Here is a 20,133-nt window from a genome sequence, read left to right on the forward strand (position 1 = left end):
ACCAGACCCAGCTCCTCACCGTTGTTAATCGTTGGCATCAGAACTGCTGAACAATCAAAGGAGCAGCCAGGTTTGGGAGGATAGGGTGGTGAGGGAAATAAAAACTGCGTGTTGGGTTTACATCTCCCGCCGTCTTCAACCAAAAAGCTTTGAGGCTTTTTCAGACTCTTCGTGATTCCCAACCGGGAGTTGTCCTGTGGGTGTAGGAATATCTAAAGTTCTGCTTGCTTCCCAGACAAAAATATAACATCAAAGGCATTTTAGTGATAATCTTAGGGGAGCTGAAAAAGCCTAGAATTGAGAGATTTGTTTATATTGCTTTCATAAAAAGAGAGAATCAAAGCTTTAAAATTAGGCAAAATTAATCCATCCTTCTGCGTGAGAATAAAGCAGAATCTGATTGGGACAAAACACTAGGCATTGAGATCTTGCCTGGGAAAGGCATCTTCCCAGCACTAAATTGCTCCACCACTAATTCATCTAGTGACTTATTTTTGACATGCCAATACCAAAATAGCAAAATCTCTAATAGAAACGATTGTATGTCGCTTTCATTTCTTTCTTCCCCCAGTTGTTCCTTCAGTCGCTTCAGTGACTCGGCAGTGCAAATAGATGAATCTCTCTTCAAATTCCAGCTTGTTTGTTACCCAGAAGGCAGGTTTCCAGAACAGCTCTAGTTGGTGACAAGGAACAGAGCGTTTTCATGGATTATGGGAAACTAAGCCTACCATGAAGCATCATATCAATGAAGGAGGGAAGAGGGCTAAAATAGTTTGAGTGTGATGTATGTGTAAAGATCTAGAGAGAAAGGAAAGTAGGAAGAAGTGCTAAATTCAGGATCATTTAGTGACTGTACATATAGGCCTGTGGGTAGGGAGGTACTTCATGCCTTTACAGTGAAAATGTGGGCTTCTAGATGCCTCTACAAAAAAAAAATGCAACTTGAAGGTATTATCTTCTAGACCAACACTGTCCAAGAGAACTTTTTGTGATGGACATGCACTGTCCACTACAGTAGCCACTAGCCTCGTGTGGCTTTTGAGCACTTGAACTGTGGCTAGTGTCATGGAGGAACTGTATGTTTAATTTTAATCAATTGAAATTTAAATAGCCACATGAGGCTAGTGGCCGTCTTACTAGACAGCACATCACTATACCGTAAATACCGTTTCCCCGAAAATATGACCTAGCTGGACAATCAGCTCTAATGCGTCTTTTGGAGAAAAAATTAATATAAGACCCGGCATTATACTATATTATATTGTATTATATTTATTATGTTATATAATACCCGGTTTTATAGTAAAATAAGATGGGGTCTTATATTAATTTTTGCTCCAAAAGATGCAGTAGAGCTGATTGTCCAGCTAGATCTTATTTTTGGGGAACACAGTAGGTATCTTTATAGGTGTCAACCATGTTAGATGTAGAAACATCTTTGAAGTCATCTGCTACTGAAGTATTAATACCGTGTTTCCCTGAAAATAAAACCTAACCGGAAAATGAGCCGTAGCATGATTTTTCAGGATGACATCCCCTGAACATAAGCCCTAATGCGTCTTTTGGAGCAAAAATTAATATAAGACCTTGTCTTATTTTCTGGGAAATACGGTATGACCCAGGGAGGTGTGGGTGCTCCTGACTGTATCTAAATAAGCAGTGTTTTAGAGCAGTGCAGCTTCTGTGCAGAGTGACAGCTGATCTGATTAGACACAGTAAGTAGAGGGTGGAAACTTCTACTCTGCTTGGCTTCTGATGTCTGGCTTTCCAAAAATATTCTCCTTAATTGCATGGGCTCCTAAATCAGAACTTTATGGGTCCCTGAGAAACAGTACTAGTTGCATTTTCCATTCATATCACTGCCTCTCGGTAACAAATTGACAATAGCTTTGATATATCTGTCAGTACTGGGGAATGGCTGTGATCAGGGCTCCTCAGTCTACAGAAGTTTGCCATCAGGTGGCATGGCTCACAGATGTCTAAACGGATGCTTGGTAATGCCTGTAATTCCAGAGTATATGCTATCAATAGTTAAAAAATGCAAACCTCTCCCAAGAGAAGTGAATCTTTAACATACTGTCCTTTGACATGTTTGAGAGGGACAGTGGACACCAGGTATCTGGGAGGAAACTATAAATGTGGAAAAAATAAACTAGAAGTCCCAAAACACAGTTCATCTACTACAGAAATTGCCTGAGGCTTGTGTTATTTTACAAGATGTAACATAGCTCCTTATATGGCTATCATAAGGTTTAACTAAATTTTATTAATGTAAAATACTTCAAACTTCTATTTTTAGAGTATTCATAGTTCTCATAAAATTTATTTTTCCATTAATAAATGTCACATTACGAGAGAGAGAGAGAACACACAAGCGCATCATCCATAATTTTACTATCTAACAAAACAATGATTAGCATCTTTTCTGTCTGGTCTTTTTACGATGCATGATTCTTTAGTTTTCTTTACACAGTGACAATCACCGTGTCATATAGTTTTGTAACCTTACTTCAGGCTTCTTGAGCATTATATAATTACAATATGTCTAGGATAACTAGGTCATTTAATATGTATCTGTCTTTGAAATTGTCTGCCCTTAATTCAACCCTGGGGCTGTGGCAATAATGCACAGTGATGAGAATTCCAATATAAACATTCTTGAAAAATGCTTAGTTGCCTGTTTTAACATTTGCTCTGTGTCTTTCCGATCTTAGTGTCCCTCTGTGAGTCTCATGGTGTGAATTGTACGGTACAGGAAAATCAAACGCTTGTTCATACCTGGCAGAAGTTAAATGAAAATATCAAAGGCTCCATGAGAAGGGAAGGGGAAGGGAAGAAAGCAGGGAGGGGAAGAGAGAAGGGAGGTACCAGGAGGTTAAAATACCTTATCCCATTTATTCTTCATCAAACCCAGTCAGATAGGAATTATCAACCACATTTTAGACATGAGGGGTTGAGAAACTTGCCCAAGGTTGTATTATTATTAAGGAGCAAGGATTAACACTCAGGTCTTCCCGACACACAGGCAGGTAAATACGTAAGCATATAAACTCTTCATGTAAAAATGAAAAAGGGTTTAAAATTATTTTTACAATTCGAATGTGTTCATGTATTTCTTTAGGGGAAAAAATGTTTTTTAAAGAGACCTTTAAAGAAAAGGGAAATGAAATAATGTATCCCCCCCCCCCCAAGAGTTAGTCACCTGTGGCAATAACAATACCAGAAATAGTAAGACATACGTAGTTTTAAGGGCATCCTAGGTAATTAATGCCACTTTGCATCATCTCCTACACCAGAGAAATAAACTGGTCCTACGGTGAGGGAGTAAATGTCCATGTCAGTCCAAGAACCCGAACACTTCCCCTCTAGTTACAAATTGCTACTTGTCAAGTCTCTGACAATGCAAATGAAAGAGTAGAATGTGAATTAGGGGGTGGGGGGGATAGAGGTTCCCAGATTATTTAGAAGGCAACATCTAACCTTCTGGGTTGCTCATCTGTTCTCTACTTCACCAAATAGTAGCAAATCTGGGTTACAGGAATTTGGAAGCCTCCGAATAATTCTTCACCAGACCCAAGACTTATACATGTTGTTGCAAACATATTTTGGCTGCAAAGTGTCTCCAGAGCCCTGGAACAGTCTGGCTACATCTTGGATGCTAATCAGGGGTATCTCCTGGATGCTAATGGGAGGCACCAGAGGAACCTCTAAGCTCCCAACCCCCATATCCACCCCACGTTGCCACATCTGCTGGAACTCCATGCCTTGCTTTTTTCCTTCTCCTAGTTCCCATGGAGATGCAACAGTTTGCTTTTTTCCCCCAACTCTAAGCCATGGTTATTTTTAACTATAAAACTCTGAGCCAGGTCACAGCTGGGATCTGGAAGATGCAATGACAATGACGTCTATAGCCACCCTTCTCTCCCACAGACACTTTCTTTTCTGCAGTAGCTGGGGGCGGAAAGCACTCCTGTGAGATTTTGCTCAAAAGCATTTTGCTTTGCATCATGAAGTTAAACCCTATGCTGACTTAGATCTGACAGGTGTCCTGAAACTATGCACGCCCAAAACAATGCAAAGGTTTTCTTATGCGTGAGGGGGCGGGGTGTAGCCAGGTAAGGCTGACATTGCTGTCACCTATCTGTGGTTAGCTCTTTGGTAAAAACATATCAAAGTGTTACCCTCTAGGCAAAAATAAGGGCTCTGGCTCCTGGCCTTGGTAAGAGTGGCTTTTTCAGCTGCAGCTTGACCTTGGTTAAAAAGAGTCTCCTAACAGGTGAATGGAAAAGCTGATGCACCTCTCCAAAGCAGACAGCAAATTCCCATGGGATCAGGGTTCGAACACTGCTGCCCCCTCCTCCTCTACCAAAGTTCAAATCAGCCCACCCATCTCTAAGGCCCCTGGTACTTGGGAGCTAGTGTCTTCATGGCATTTCTGAACTTTTCACTCCTTTTCAATAGTTTTTTTTGGAAAATTGCCATTTTTAGCTTAGACAACATCCTATGATTAGAAACTGAAATAAAAACATGGACACTTAGCCCAAATTCAGAACCAGTTTTCTTATAGGGGACATTGATTGGGAACATTAAAATCAAGCTCCATAGTGCAGGTTCCATATTTTTTTTTTATTTCTTAAAATATATTTTTTATGTTTTAAAGGAACTCTCTAAATGAAGGGTGATAATGGGGCGGGGAGGGGGGGAATCCAAATCAGTTACTGTTGTTTAATGGGAGAAAAGAGAAGGTCATTCATTGCAAACAATTGCAGAAACAGGGAGCATACTTGGCAGACAGCTCTCCAAGGAGAAGAGAAATGTATTAGAAGTGTCATGAGTTGGCACTCAGCTGTCAGTTCACTGAATAAGGGTGATGACAGCATTTCAGCATTTTTGCTTTAAAAAAACACGTTGGTTTCTTAAAACTATGCGGTCTTCTTCTTTTCACATCTCCTAACATGCTACTTCTGTTCAACATAACAGGGAATCAAGGCAGGTTAATTAGCAAGCCACCTGGAAGCTTTCTGCCACATAGGACCACAAGGGAGACCAGAGCAAGCTGAAAAAAGTATTGCTTGGTTAAGAACGAGAAAACAAACACACAAACAAACAAAAAAGAAAAAGAAAAAGAAAAATGAGAAGGAAAAAAAAGAATGAGAGATTAACTCAACCAAGTTAGTTTGGTGCCACAGAAATCCCTCCCCTACTCCACGATAGAAAATAAGTGCATCAGACTTAATTATGCAGCCCTGAAAGACATAAACAAGTCTGGGCCGGCAAAGGTTAACTATAGGGCTTTCAAAAACAAGGCAGTATGGTGACATTCACATTTTTTGTATCCCTCAGTGTTGGGTTGTAAACCTTTTAATGGCCCCTTTCTGCATTCTTTTCTCAACTTCCTTATTCCTACTCTTAACAGGGAAGGGGTCCCAGTACACAATGCATACCAAGCAAGTAACTCATGGTGACAAAAGAATTTTAATGTCATATGCAAGACATTCATCCTTTCCTTAAATACCTAGGTTTCTTGACGAGTAAGTCCGGTCAGTCAAATCAAAGGGCAGTTAATGCTTTCATCCCAGCACATCTGAACAGACAGAAGCCGAGGCACCAGGCAAACACTGCAAAGAACTTCCTGTGTTCTTTGAATCAGAGGCCCAAAACTAGCTTTCCAGACTTCTCAGAAATTATTCATCTGTTCCCCACCCCCACCCCTTAAAAGCAACACACTACCACCCAGTGCTGATGCATATTTCATGGATAGGCGACATAGGTTCCAAAATATTTCCTAGTTAAATGCTCTTCATTATTGTTCTTACTCCTAAATTAAGTGCCTCTGTCAGCTCGACCCTTTACCATCCCATCCAGGCTGCTCTGACCCTGCTTGTACTCTGAGGTCCTGCTCAGTTTCACTTACATTTCACTCAGAAGGGCTGGTTATCGTTTCTGATTGAAGAGAAATCCTTTGTGTGAGCTGGGCTACCTCTTCTACACAAGGCCACAGTCTCATTGTACCAGAGATGGTCTCTTCTGGCAAATCGAGCACAATGGAAACAAAAGCAAATCTTTTGGATCAGTAACTCTTGAATCAAACTTTAATCTTTAGAAAGTCAAACAAATAAAAAGCCAGGTATGTATAAGTTGTGGAAAAGCTTTTTGCGTTAACAATACAGTGCCTACGTATATAGACGGTATCTACAAACATCCTTAAAAGTGGATGAACCATGTTCCTGAAGGCTGTTTAGAACACAATACTACTCTCTTGCCCAGAGACCAGTGGAAAAGTATTTTGGAGTCAATATGAGTAAGGTTTTCCAAGCTTCTCTTTGTAATTTGGGCCTCTGATTCCTCACACTGGAAATTTCGTGTTTTTTTTTTGTTTTTTTTTTTAATTTTTATTTATTTTAAGTGTGTTTTTCCAGGACCCATCAGCTCCAAGTCGGGTAGTTGTTTCAATCTAGTTGTGGATGGCGCAGCTCACAGTGGCCCATGCGGGGAATGAAACGGCGACCTTGTAGTTAAGAGCACTGCGCTCTAACCAACTGAGCTAACCGGCCGCCCCTATTTCAGTTCTTTTATTACCTATCTACATATTTTCTAAAGCTAAAATGACTTACCAAGTGGAATTTTGTTGTTATTGATGAATGTCATTGGTCTTCTCCTTCCAGCCACTACAAGCTGATTTCATGACTAAAAACTGGGAAATTTGTTCTTGTCTCTCAGCAAGGGCTGGTTAATTAAGTACTGAATTGAGATTTAAAATGGGGGTGGGGTGTAAACCTAAAAGGATGAAAACTGGAATCCAAGAAGAGATAAACCATGAACAGTTAGTGGTCTCAAGAGAGACAGTTTAGGTCTTCGAGCAGAGGAAAGTCATTACAGGGAAAGATTTGTTCTTTACCTCCTACCTCTGGCAGAGAAGGATATGCAAAAAATTCCAGCAGAAAGCTTTAATGTTAAATTGTTATAAAAATTAACAATAAAGGGTTTCTGTTCATGTTATTTTCAGAATAAACTCTTCCCTTTCTAAAATGATCTGGATTAAGAGAAACCCATTAGTATAGTATCTATGGTCAACCCCATCTTGCAGCAAAGGAAAGGGTGGAATATTCTCTTGAAAGGCTCTTGCTAGCTCTGGATTTTTAGTAACAAGAAGGGCCTTCCTTTGGTGCTCAGAACATGGAAGACAGTAACGTACTTAAGCCAGATCAAATACCAGCAAGTGCTTTTCTATTATAAATGCAAAGAGAGCGCCTCAGTGACTCCTTTCAATGCTCCTCACCCCAAACATGGCGTGATCGTGGAGAAATCCCCTAGAGATTCTAGGTCTTAAATTTTGCAAAATTGGGTTTACCAAAACAGTGATAATCCTACCTTATAAAATCCAGTCATTTGAAATTGCAGCCTTGGTTTTCTGTAACTATTTTCAACCATGCCCTTTTCCTTATCAAATCTACTGATTTCCCCACCAGTTGTTCAGAGTTCAATTGGTTCCAAGGTTTCTATCAGACTGTCCTCCCATCCTCCCACTCCTAACTACCACAGCTGCCCCCGTGTCCTAGCCAACTATTCGCGTATCTCTTGGCACCATTTTCCTTATTCCTCCTGCTGCCTCCACAGCACCCTCCAGACCCACTATGTCTGGAACAGTCTCTCACTTCCATCTGCCAAATTCTCTCTTTCCTCTCAATCTTATCATTGCCTCAAAAGCTTGCCTCTCCCAGGAAGCCTTCAAGATTAAGGACTCTTCAGACTACAACAGACCACCTGACATTGATGCTAATGCATCCCAAAGTTTGAGACCCAGAATTGCCTTTCAGAGATAAGAGGCAATCCCTCTGTGACCAACTAAGGGTGACAGTGGTGGAAGAATATGTTTTTCTAAGAGCGATGGATGACTATGCAAAGAAAAGAGACCATTTCCACAAACCACCCTTTTTAAAGATTGAAATCCTTTATTCTACTAATTCCTTCAGATTCTAAGAGTTTCATTTTCATTTATAACCCCTAGATGAAGTCTATTAGCAAGCTGCATGCATCTTTACATCAGTCAAAAAGTTTGAGGAGATACTTCCAACAAAGCATATACTATCTTAATTAGATATTTTGAATGTTGAAAGAATTAAAGAATCAGTCAGCTACTGGAGGTAATTTGTGCAGATCCTGAAGTTATTTCTATTATATATACAACTTTTATTCTAATAGAAATTGGATAACCATGACTCTGAATGTGGCTTCTTATTCTGCAGAAAGGTGTGAGGACCAAGTTTCAGATGTGGTGGGGTTACTCACACTCCTATCTACTGAGTCCCATCTATGAAACTGCTTTACTTTTGTTTTAAAAGGAGCTTTTATTGCAGGTTAGCCTTTCACCATTAAGAAATTAGGGTTCAGGTCTCAATCCAAAGAAAGCTGAGGTTAGTTGCATCATCTCCATCCTCAGGGGCCTGGTATCCTGGGCAACCCGGGGTAAAAACAGGGTGAGTTCAGGACACACGTTAGCAGAGACAGTGCAGCGTGATGAGGCGAGCATCCAACACCCTAAATGTGCTTTAGTTACCAGAATATTTGACACACCCACAAATTAAGTAGCAAAACATTTTAATCCATTAATTCTAAAAATAACATAGACATTGTATATCCGGTGCTACCTCCTCAAGAGTCTACTGCAGATTAGACAGACTGCAAAGTACAAAGCCAGACATTAAAGTTAAAGGTGCAGTTTGGGACAAGACCATCATGAGGAGATTTTCCTCCCCTTTGCTCCTACATATAAATTGTCAGCTTAAAAAATCCTCAGAAGGAAATCGAAAGCTTTCTCATGCTCTATTACCTTCCTCCATATTTTAAATCTGTCTGTAATGTTTGAAGGCAAAACAGATCATTAGAACAGCTAACCTGTCAAGTACAAGGATCTGAGCTGGACTCCTGGGCCTAAAGACTGGTTCTATTTCTACCAACACTGTGATGTGAGGTACTATGGTTCTTGTTTTAGTTACAAGGTGCTAGGAATGAATGCCCACTCACATTTAATAATAGCTTATCTAGCACATAACTCTGCAGCACAATACCAAAAACAGGAGTGTTTTAAAGCAGGGTGGAGAATAAAGTCGACATTAATACAACGTAAGGTTTCCTTTGTTCGTCCCTTCTTTTTACAATGAGAATTCAGCTCAAAAACGAAACTCTCCAGAACGCCCACACTGTCCACGGGCCCCCCACATTCCAATCTTGTGATTTCAGACCCCACGCGTTTAGAGCCTCAGGCTTTAGTGATGTATCCTTCTCGAATGAGGAAATCATAGATTTTCCGGGTTTTGTTCACGTCTATCTTGATGAGGGCCCTTGCCTGTGCCAGTCTCAAGCCTCCTTGCTTGTTACATTCGTTCAATAGAGCAGATTTGTATTCTAAATAGGCTCCTGGGACCAACCTCACCATCTGACAGAGCTGTAAGACATGGCAAATTTAATAAACATTAACATCTGTTATTCTCATAATTTAACCCAGCAGGTATAGCTAAAATAAAATTTAAGAAGTGACATCAACCTCCAACTATTTATAGGAGCTATTGGGTGGCTGTACAACATTCCATTTAGTCTCTTCTTTGGAGGGAATACTCACTAAAGACAGACTCTCAGGAAGAGAGAGCCAGGGTATGATGCTGGGAGAGCCTTTAGCACGTGTCGGCTGGCTCACCTGGGTTTGTCAGGGAAAACAAGCGTGAGTCCTGAGGAGCAGCTGGGGCAGAGGCCCAGCGCATTCCAGCACAGCCAGTCAGGGAAGAGCCCCAGGCACAGGGGGGCGGGGGTGCAGACACATGGATTCCCAAATGTGAATCATTACTTTTAGTATCAGCATAAAGTAGCAGTTCCTGCTTTTGTGATTACGTTTCCTACTTTGGTGGGAGAAGAGATATAGAGACCTTGCTAAGAGAGGCCATTTTAGTTGCTAAAAATCGAGAGCTACCTCAATTCCAGGTCACTTATCATTATCTACCAATGGGCACTCTGAGGTCACCCTTTTGTGGGTAAGGATAAAAACTGCTTGAAACTCCGAGCAATTCAGTACTTGCATCAAAATGGCTGTGACCTTTGTTAGCAATACTTGGATATAACATAAACTTCCTTCTACTTCCAAACTAATCTTTGCTATTCCTAGTGGATAAAATAAAAGACTAATACTAGCTCCTATTCCTTGACTCTTCTTTACTCTCTGACCTGAACAATGGTACAACACGGCAGATGGGGCCCCTGATCCTGGGAACTATAAAAGGAGCATGTGAGGATCAAAAGAGGAATCAGAGCCACGGCACATTCTTTTCAAAATGCTTGGTGGTGACTCTGTTAAGGTTGGATTTAATTTTAAAAGTAATATGAAGACTGATGATTACAATGGAAAAGTGGGTCGTGCTATTTTTAAATCAAATTAAAGTGTGACTATATAAGATGAAAAATTCCCTTCTTTAAGCTTATGAACATGCTAGGGAGACAATTCAAAAAAATCTTTCAAGTGATGGTTATACTGTTGTAAAAAGTGTAGAACAACTTAAAGTGACCATTCTAATAGGCAATTATCAGTTTCAAATACAAGTTATTTCAGGTTTATAAAAAATTAATTTCCTTGACATAAGGCACTTAATAAAGTATCTGGTACGTGGTAAATGCTCCATAAATGACAGGTGCTAATTAGATTTACACATCATGTGTTCATCAGAAGGCAAATGGTGGCAAGGGGATAAGGAAAGGAGTTCTTTGAAACCTACTGAGGTTAGCTCTGTAATGTTTAGACTTCTAGGATAGACTAGAACTATACGAATGTTAGATAAGCAGAACAAAATGGGTTTGATCCTGCAATGCGTTTCTAATGACAATTCAATGAATTAGCAGCCCCTACTTTCTTTCCTCTAGCTCCCCTTTTTGTTACCTCCTTTTCTTTTTCATTCAGCTTCTCTGTGCCAGGGAGGCCAGTGAGGTTCAAGGGTGGTGCACTTCGTCTACCTGTAGACACAGACAGAAAAGGGCATGTATTTCACAGCATTGACAATTCCTCAGGTGTAAAGTATGACAACATTCACTACCGCCAGGCCTGCTAGGTACAAGATTACTATATCCCGCTGTAGGAAATCTCTTACTATCACCTCAGGCCCCAGCTTAACTAGCGATGTGGGCACCACAACGTTCCCTTGAAAATAAAAATGGTAATTCGTGTGCCCTTTGCTCTGCTAAAATGTACATACAATCACACATACCTTAGCATCAAACGCGACTACATACCACAGCAGTTATCACCCATTTCTTCCTAACCCCATACAAGATTCTAAAACCTAAAGCCCAGATGGCATCCAGTTAAGAAAGGTCACACTACCTGTCTTGACAGCTGATGAATGGAAATAACAACTCGGCAGGAGAGATATTTCCTAACCGTTGCCTCTCTGCCAGCAGTACAAGGCAAACACAGTAATTAACCAAGTACCATTTGCCTTCAGATCAAAGGCAGACTGTTAGGCCAGCAAAAGGCCCTTCTTATTTATTATGTGAGGGAATATCTGTTCCTTCCAAAGTAGCCCTGTTTACCTGAAAGATCCACACAGAGGAACAATGAGCCATTATATAGCAAAGTAGAGGCTAAGGTGAAATCACATTCCTGAGAAACAAACCCAAGTACAAGGACACTGCCCAGGATGGGAAGCGTGATGTGCACAATTTTTCAGTTTTGTTTTGACTGTTTGAGATTACTGTTCAGTTGGGGGTGGATGGGCTGAGTTAAGCAAAAGAAAGTGTAGAATAATATATTAACAGTTTTATGGGGGCTGTCTTTTAGGTGGTGGAGAGAAAGGGGAGGGACTGTTATAGACTGTTCTGCTAGAAAACATGCTTCTGTGTAACATCAACAGAAGGGATAAGGGCTTCTTCATAACCTACAGGCCTAGCCTTACCCTAAAAGGTCAAAGAGGGAGACGAAAATAATTTGATGCCTCAGCAACGTTCCCAGAGGCTAAATTACAAGGATCCAGGTTTCTAACTTTGCGCACTGCCTTACGACCAACTCAGAACCTGAGGAGGAGCAAGGGGTCTTCTCAGCCTAAATACAGGGGAGAGGAAGTAACTAGCACCAGCGGAGGAAGCAACAAAGAATAAGTGAGTGCAGATCGTTCAGAAAACATAAACACCAAAGTTGCATGGTCACATTAGTTAATTTTAATTAGCTAGTAGTAAGTTAGTTGTATTTCTGTTCTTAGATTGGGGTGGGAGGAGTTGGAAGTAAGAAACTTATAAAATAAAATTTGTACTTTGCTGTTTTTTTGTTTTTTTATTTTTATTGGGTAACTGTTTTTTCCAGGACCCATCAGCTCCAAGTCAAGTTGTCCTTCAATCTAGTTGTGGAGGGCGCAGCTCAACTCCAAGTCTAGTTGCCATTTTCAATCTTTAGTTGCAGGGGGCGCAGCCCACCATCCTCTATGTGGGAACTGAACTGGCAACCTTGTTGTTAAGAGCTCCCACTCTAACCAACTGAGCCATCCAGCCGCCCATACTTTGCTGTCTTGGCTACTCCCTAAAAGACTCTCTTTTCTTCTCTAAGTACTAAGAAACAATTATTTGAAACAAAGGAATAAATGGGGGGGGGGGGAAGCATCATCCCTATGTGGTCTTTTCTGAGTCCTAGAGAGACGAGAATGGGATCACAGGTCTGTTGTTCCAACTTTCCAAAGAATGGTAAAACTGCAATGGGTCATTTCTTAGGCTAGTCTGTTTGCAATCAATAGAGTGGTCTGTATGTTCTGATTAGGGGAAGTGGCTAATCTACCATATGGATCAGGGATGAACGATAACCAAGAGAACAGGCAAAGAAATACCGCAATCTTGGAACAGAGCTCTATAACTAATACGGCCCCAAATTACCAGGTGCTGATTACCAAACACCAAGAATAACGTATAGCATATGGCTTAATACAGCTCTGTAAACTAATCTGAAAATAGGACATAACCAAAGAGGTAAAGCTAAGAAACAGAAATACCTTAAGGAGAAATCCTTGCCTTTCTGGCAAGTAACATACCTCTTTGCTCATATAGGATACAAAGGCTTTAATTTATCCCCTTAGAGACAAATCTCATAATCTGTGGTAGATGAAACACAGTAAACTGCCCACAGACGTGGGTGAAATAAAGAACCCTCCTCTCTGGAATCTGTCCTTCTCATCTCTGCACTACCCCTCATGACAGTCCTTGTCTGGCCATGAAGAATCTGAAAACTTGCTGATGTTTACAAACTGGGACAACACATAATTTCCATCACTCTGCCTAGGCACCCTGATCCCACATGGTGGGGAGGAACTGCTGGGTCACCACAATCCCTAGAACGAAAACTTCACAAAGACTTGCTGCGGCCTGAGAAATAATTACCTGAATTCGAAGCCATCGGAACAGAAGGACTCAGGCCAGAATCACTACAATGAAGAAGAGGAATTTAAACTTACATCACACCAAAGAAAGCAATTTCCAAAAGCCCGTGTGGGAATGGGTGCCATTTATCAGGTCGGTTACTTTGAACACACGTAATGAGGGAGACAGCACATGTTTTACAGGCTATCCCACTAGGCTAACCAGAAAAGGACATCTGTTCTGCAGGGGAAATCACTTGGGTATGTGAAGAGCTCTTAGCCCGGAACATCATGGAGACCACTCATGGGGTAACGAACATGGTTCTCCAATGGAAATCATACCAATAGATACGGAGGAAGAGAGAAGACATGGGTGGAGGGAATTTACTTATTTTTAAAAGTAAGATCAAAGTAGCAAAGCAGGATTCTAGGAGGCCAGGTGTTTCTCTAAACTGTCAGTACTGCACTGTATCTGAGAGAGACTGCTAACATTTTCTGAATTCTTCTAGCTATCCAATTATTATTACTCTGTCATCTAGGGGAGGGTGCCCATGGATATGTCTGAGAATACCTGTAAAGGCCAAAAGGATGCTCCTTCACCCGGACTAAGGACTCACATGTCAGCTTGTCGGCGGAGCCACTGCTGGCAAGCACTGCTGTCCTGGATGTACTGGAGCACTTCAGAAAGCATGGTGCGCTTCAGGCGCTCCTCCTCTCGCGTCTTCTTGAGGTGATCATAGGTTCTGGCACCTGGGGTGGAAAACACACCCCAACTGCAATGATAATGCAGAGCTAACAGAAAGGTTTCCTGACTGACCAGCAAACAGTTGGTGTTTTTTCGGTTTCCTTTGCAAAACTGCTACCACAATTATTTTTCCAAGAGCAAAATAGATTTCCCCTAGTTTGAAATCCCTTTTTTGAAAAGAAAACAAAAATATTTGTATTCCTTTTCTACCTTTAATAAATTGGGGGAGGGACCCAAAATAGAAAAAATACAAAGAAAGTACGAGTCACTCATATTTTCACCCCTAAAAGTAACTGATGTTTAATATTGTCATATTTGCTTCCTGTTCTATTTTTTTCTATCTATATATTTTTGAAGTCACACAAGTACTATGAGCATACACTCTTCCTTAAAAAGCAAATAGAAACACAAATACAAATAAGTCCTCATTGACCAGTATTGTTCCTTTCCCCCTTTCCCAGAGGCAACGAATATCAGGTAACCAAAGCCTGGTACTAGAGTCTTTATATGCATATTGCTAAACAAAAGGTGCATGGTGTTTTCTACATGTTAACAAAGGTAGCCGGAATCCAGAATGCCGCACCAGTGGGTTTCATGGAGCCCAGGAACACCATGAAAACATCTCAGCACTTACTGTGAAGAGCAAGGGCACCACCACATACGGGTGGTCCTGGGTGCTATCCATGACCTGAACTGAACCATGTGCCTTCAAACAAAGTAGTTCCACTTTTATCTTGTTTACAGATTAGGGCACCACACAAAATTTTCTCTTGAAAATGATTTCCATAGTTAAAAATAAAGAACCATTATACTAGGCTAAACTTAACACCCACAAGCTATTTCTTGTGGGTACTGGGTGATCACTTTCAACCAACAGGAAGATGGACAAAATGCTAAAGATCATTCCAACAGTAACCACAAAACAACAGGAACTGCCATGTACTGAGGATTTACCGTGTGCCTAGTACTGTGCTATGTTTTCATGTGTTATCTCTATTTTATCTTCATACTAATTCTAAGAGACTTGGAAAATTGAAACTGGAACCTAATTACAGGTCTGGTAAGCAAGAGAGCCAGAATCCAAACCCACGCTGTCCAAGTCTAGCTCTTAACTACTATAATACTCTGCCCTCCCTTATGACCTGGCTATAGTGCAACTCTCTCTTAATCACTTTAAACTTTAGTTTCTTCATTACATGAAAATAACAATACCTATCTTATAAGTTTGTTATGAGAATTACATGACAGGATCCAGGTGAAATGCGTGGCGCTGGGCCTGGTGCCTGGTAAACTGCTTCTGTGAGATGTTAGCTGCTGTTAATATAATTAATGTCACAACCTCAAGTAACTGGGATGTAAGCACGTAGAGCTAGCTGAAGCTTGGTGAGTGAGAATGATCAGATGATGCGTCACTAAATTTTAAAAGGCTGAGGCTAAAATTTAGAATACAAAATCCCTTTTTTTAGAGGCCACAGCAGAATCCTAAATTTAAAGCAGCGCCTCTCTTTTCTTTTTGTTATAACTTTCATTTTACCTCAGGTAATCCATATAATGGTATTTATAAGAACTAAATAGATGAAACTTTACTGGAAGGATCAAAAACTCATTCTGAAAAAGAAAAGCTTGTTATCAAAAAATCTACACTTGGGGGAATTATCACTTTGTGACGGGTGTAAATGTCTAATCATTATGTTGTTTTGTACACCTGAAACTAATACAAAAAATGAAAGAAAAAAAATCCACATTGCCTCAAACAGAGACGTCTTCTATGTGTTTGGAAGACATTTTTCCCCTGATATAGCGTGTAGTACTTACTACAGAAATTGGTAATGCCTGCTGTCCTGTATTCCTGGAGCCTCTTGATTTCCCTTCGGAGTTCAAATTCCACTGTTTATCCCAAAAAGAACAGAGAAAAATTGGAAAAACAAAATCAACATCAATGAGCACTTCTGCTGTTGACTCTGATTTCAGTAATTCTGCCTTATATAATGAAAGCCTGGGGGTGCCATTTGGGGAATCCTATTTGTTGGTAACATCTCATTAGAAATTTTACCCAAGAGCTGAGAAAAACCCACTCCAGCTGTCTTCTAGCTGCTGTCTCCAGCTGGAGACAGCAGCTGGAATTGTCTCCTAGAAAACTTACAGTGAACAGGCTGAATTAATTTAGCTATGGAAATAACAAATATACCGTGTTTCCCTGAAAATAAGACCTAGCCAGACCATCAGCTCTAATGAGTCTTTTGGAGCAAAAATTAATATAAGACCCGGTCTTATTTTACTATAAGATCAGGTCTATAATATGATAGAATACTAGGTTAATGATAATATAATACAATATAATATAATACCGGGTCTTACATTAATTTTTGCTCCAAAAGACACATTAGAGCGGATGGTCCGGCTAGGTCTTATTTTCGGGGAAACGCGGTACTTTTTTAAACAACCAAGGTTCCCTGCTCTATTTATCATGTGTTAAATAAAAGTCCTACCACATAACCAAATTCTTTTATGAAACCTGTCTCTGGTATTACTTGATGTGGCCCTTTTGCAAGGGAAGGACAAAAGCTCTGTGCTCAAATCTCAGATAGTTTCTTTCTTCTATAGGAACAAAAGAGCATTGTGTTTTCTATAAACCAAAGATTTCGGCCTCCTCTGCGGCATACCGATCAGGTTGCACTGCTTGGGTTATTATGAAATAGAAATGTTCAAATTTGGGTGCTTTGAAAAACAGAGGATGAAGGAAATGCCTGGACAATCCATAGGGTGTTCCTTGGAGTGACACATAAACCAGGGATGGCACAAACTGGGGCAGGAAATAAAGGATCAGTCACCTAGTATAAACCATACAAAGAATGACAACCAGACGGGATGTTTGTGAGGGCAACTCACCTGGCTCAGATAAATGCCTACAATGTCATGCAAGAAATACTTGCACAATGAGAACAGGGTAAAAGCCTTGGTAAAGTACATTCCCAGAACTCAACTTGGAGGTCAAATACATAAATCTCATGATTCAAGGGACAGACTAAGCCACCCAGTCCAGACTGTTTTAAAGTCTAGGCCTTCCTGCCTCAACAACTTCAATTTTTTTATGGTGAAAAACCAAATGATAACTGAGTAGTCCTCTCTGAGAGAGAAAGGCAACAGACTGATGGAAGTACTACCTCCATGAGTCATCCAACTCTATACCCATTTTAAAAACTAAATACTAAAATATTTACAAACAAAATAATATGATGTCTGGATTTGTTTCAAAATAATCCAGTTGAGGGTGGGAGGGGAGTGGAAGAAATGAAACTGATTGGCCATGTGTTGGTAACTGCTGAAGCTGAGTGATGGATACATGGGGGTTCATTATACTATTACCTCTACTTTTGTACTTAGTACTTGAAGAGTTCCACAATAAAAAGAGGAAAAACTACTATGCTACTGTTTATTTAGGGGGGGAAGAAAAGCCAGTAGGCTTTTTAACCTCTCTTCTCCCACCCCCAAAGTCCCAAATTTATTTCGTGGTAATAAAGGGAAACAAAGACAAAACTATCCATTTATTTACTTATAGAACTTCACATAAAACACACCATTATCTCTCCCATTTATACACACACACACACACACACACACACACACACACACACACAGTTGCTTAAGGCTCAAAACCACCTACGTGCATGGCTTTCAATGAACTTGTCATGCTCCACTGGCCCCACAATCCTTGCAAATCGCCTCATTGTTTCATACAGGTCTTGGACCTCCTTGGGATACCGCCGTTCCATTACTACAGAGAAAGTAAAACACAACCATGTCACGGAGGGTATAAGGATCCGTAACTTTTCTGTATTTCTTTTACAAGACGTGAACTAGAAGGACATTACTCCTAACTTCACATGACTAACTTACCCATGACAGGAAGCACACAGTGAAGCTAAGAATGCAAAACACTAGTCACAATGACAGCAGCGCCACCGTGATTACCACACAGGGACGCTGTTATCATTGGACACCATCTGCAGTACTGAACGTGGTGACCTCCACACCTCACGATTTCTTAATCTGTGTAGGGCAGGAACGGCTGGACGTGACAGGAGAGACAATTAAAGGCAGATCATGCATTCTTAGGGACAGTGTTGGGCAAAATTGCTGCTATTAACTTCTGGAGGAAAACAATGGAAGTGCAGACACAAACCATCTAGAAGAGGTTAGCCTGGAAAGGTGTGCGATCCTTTGCGTGCCCCACCCAAAATCTTCCTCCTACCTAGCCATACTCAAGTGAGGCATGTATTTCTTCACTCTCTCTCTGGATCTTTTTGCCTTTCTCTAAACTAAGTACCACGACTAATGAAGTTGTATTTTGATAACTGTCATGCAAGTCAATGGTCACACACGCAGAACAGCTAGGGTCAGCAACTCTGAGAATCACTACTGACCACATTTCTAACAGAGAGAGGCATCAGCAAAGAAGATGGGGAGTAAACACATCAACAATAACTGGTAGGCTGGATAGCCAGAAACTCTCAAACTGCTACTCAGTCATTTCAGATCATCAACAGTAACTAGGCTCGTTCTGTCCACTTTTGACAGTTATTTAAAGTAAGTCCTCTTTCAGATGAATCTCTTCCCTTGCAGGGGACACTCAGGTCCACAAATTCCAGGAGCCAATTTGACGGGCAGCCATAGACTGATTATTTTCACTATTAACCTCCCCGCCCCACTTCTCACTACAGGAATAAATACAGAAGAATTTGGAGTATAATTTTTAAATTTGATGGAAAAAACCCCTCTGCCTACCATAGTAAGGTCACCTGTACATTCAGTATAACTGAAAACCTCTGAAACCACATTGTACGTGCCACTTCTTTCTCAGAAGCAACATACAGTTAAAAGAATAAGGCTAAGCTGACCTATGTCCACCAGCTGAGAACAGAATATATGCAAGAGTCAAGGTCTACTTCAAATCAACGTTAAAAGCCGTCTGACCTATTATGGAAAGCCCAGGAATTGAGACAGAGGAACCCACTACTGTGGCTAACAGAACATGACCAATTACTGTCTACAGAAAGGGCAAAGGAAATTTACTCCTGAGTTATTTTTGCAAACCCATAGCTCTCAATGAGGACGAGGTTAGACAGGCAATCTTGTACACTGCTAGAAGGAATATAAATTGATATATCTTTTGTAAAGCAATCTGGTAGCAAGTGTCAAGAGTTTTTAATAGTCATACTCTTTGACCTATTAATTCCACTTCTGAGAATCTACCTAAAAAAAAATAAAAATCTAAGTATAGACAAAGCTATAGTCACAAACAAGTTCATCATGGCATTATTTTTAATGATTAAAAAAATGAAAATATGCTAAATAAAAAGCAGGTTAAGCATATTATATATTTATGAATATATACATATATGTAACTGTTAAAAGTGACATCCTCAAAACACCACAATCACTTGAAAAATGTGTAATGGAAAGTGAAAAAATAAGACATAAAATGTAACATACTTATGGTCATGAGTATATTAACAAACACTTAACCCATGACTGGCTGACCTGAACCCTACAAGGGCACATAGTGTCAAAACCTGTAAAAGTCTATCAGCTAGGATATGAACCAAAATAATTCTAAGGTACTTTTTACAAAAAAGAGTATTGTGACATACAACTTTTGTAAACAATTTTATTTAAATATTGCAATTACTATGAGATCATCATTCTTATTTGCTGAAAAAACTCCACAATGTAGAAGAAAAAGTACAAGAACTCTTTCTGCCCAGCCTAGGTTATCTCCAATATTTAAAACAATAAGGTCATAGTTAGCATTCATTCAAAAATTATTAAGGTTTACTATCACCATTATTCACTGCTAAATGTCATTTTTGTTTGTCCACTATTATACAAAATTTAAAAATCACTTTCTGTTGATTTTTCCTAAAAACATTTTCACAACCTGGTGATCAAGGTATGTTTAACATATAGTTCCAAAACATGACCCTATGCGATTCCAGAAAATGATCCATTTAT

At 40.2% G+C, this 20,133-nt stretch overlaps 1 protein-coding gene across 1 annotated transcript in view; it reads right to left on the minus strand.

The window, feature by feature from the left end:
* Positions 1–7,930: 7,930 nt before the first annotated feature.
* Positions 7,931–20,133, minus strand: part of TADA2A (transcriptional adaptor 2A) — a 40,038-nt gene continuing 27,835 nt past the window's right edge. Inside the window, exons 11-16 of the mRNA XM_019732528.2 lie at positions 17,786–17,896; positions 15,937–16,008; positions 13,994–14,126; positions 13,399–13,442; positions 10,922–10,995; positions 7,931–9,445 (exon numbers count right to left, since the gene is read on the minus strand). Of these exons, the coding sequence (XP_019588087.1) occupies positions 9,260–9,445; positions 10,922–10,995; positions 13,399–13,442; positions 13,994–14,126; positions 15,937–16,008; positions 17,786–17,896 (620 nt within the window). The 3' untranslated portion in view covers positions 7,931–9,259. The remainder of the gene's footprint in view (positions 9,446–10,921; positions 10,996–13,398; positions 13,443–13,993; positions 14,127–15,936; positions 16,009–17,785; positions 17,897–20,133) is intronic.

The sequence above is a fragment of the Rhinolophus sinicus genome, linkage group LG15, assembly GCF_036562045.2.
Source record: "Rhinolophus sinicus isolate RSC01 linkage group LG15, ASM3656204v1, whole genome shotgun sequence".
Classification (NCBI taxonomy): Eukaryota; Metazoa; Chordata; class Mammalia; order Chiroptera; family Rhinolophidae; genus Rhinolophus; species Rhinolophus sinicus.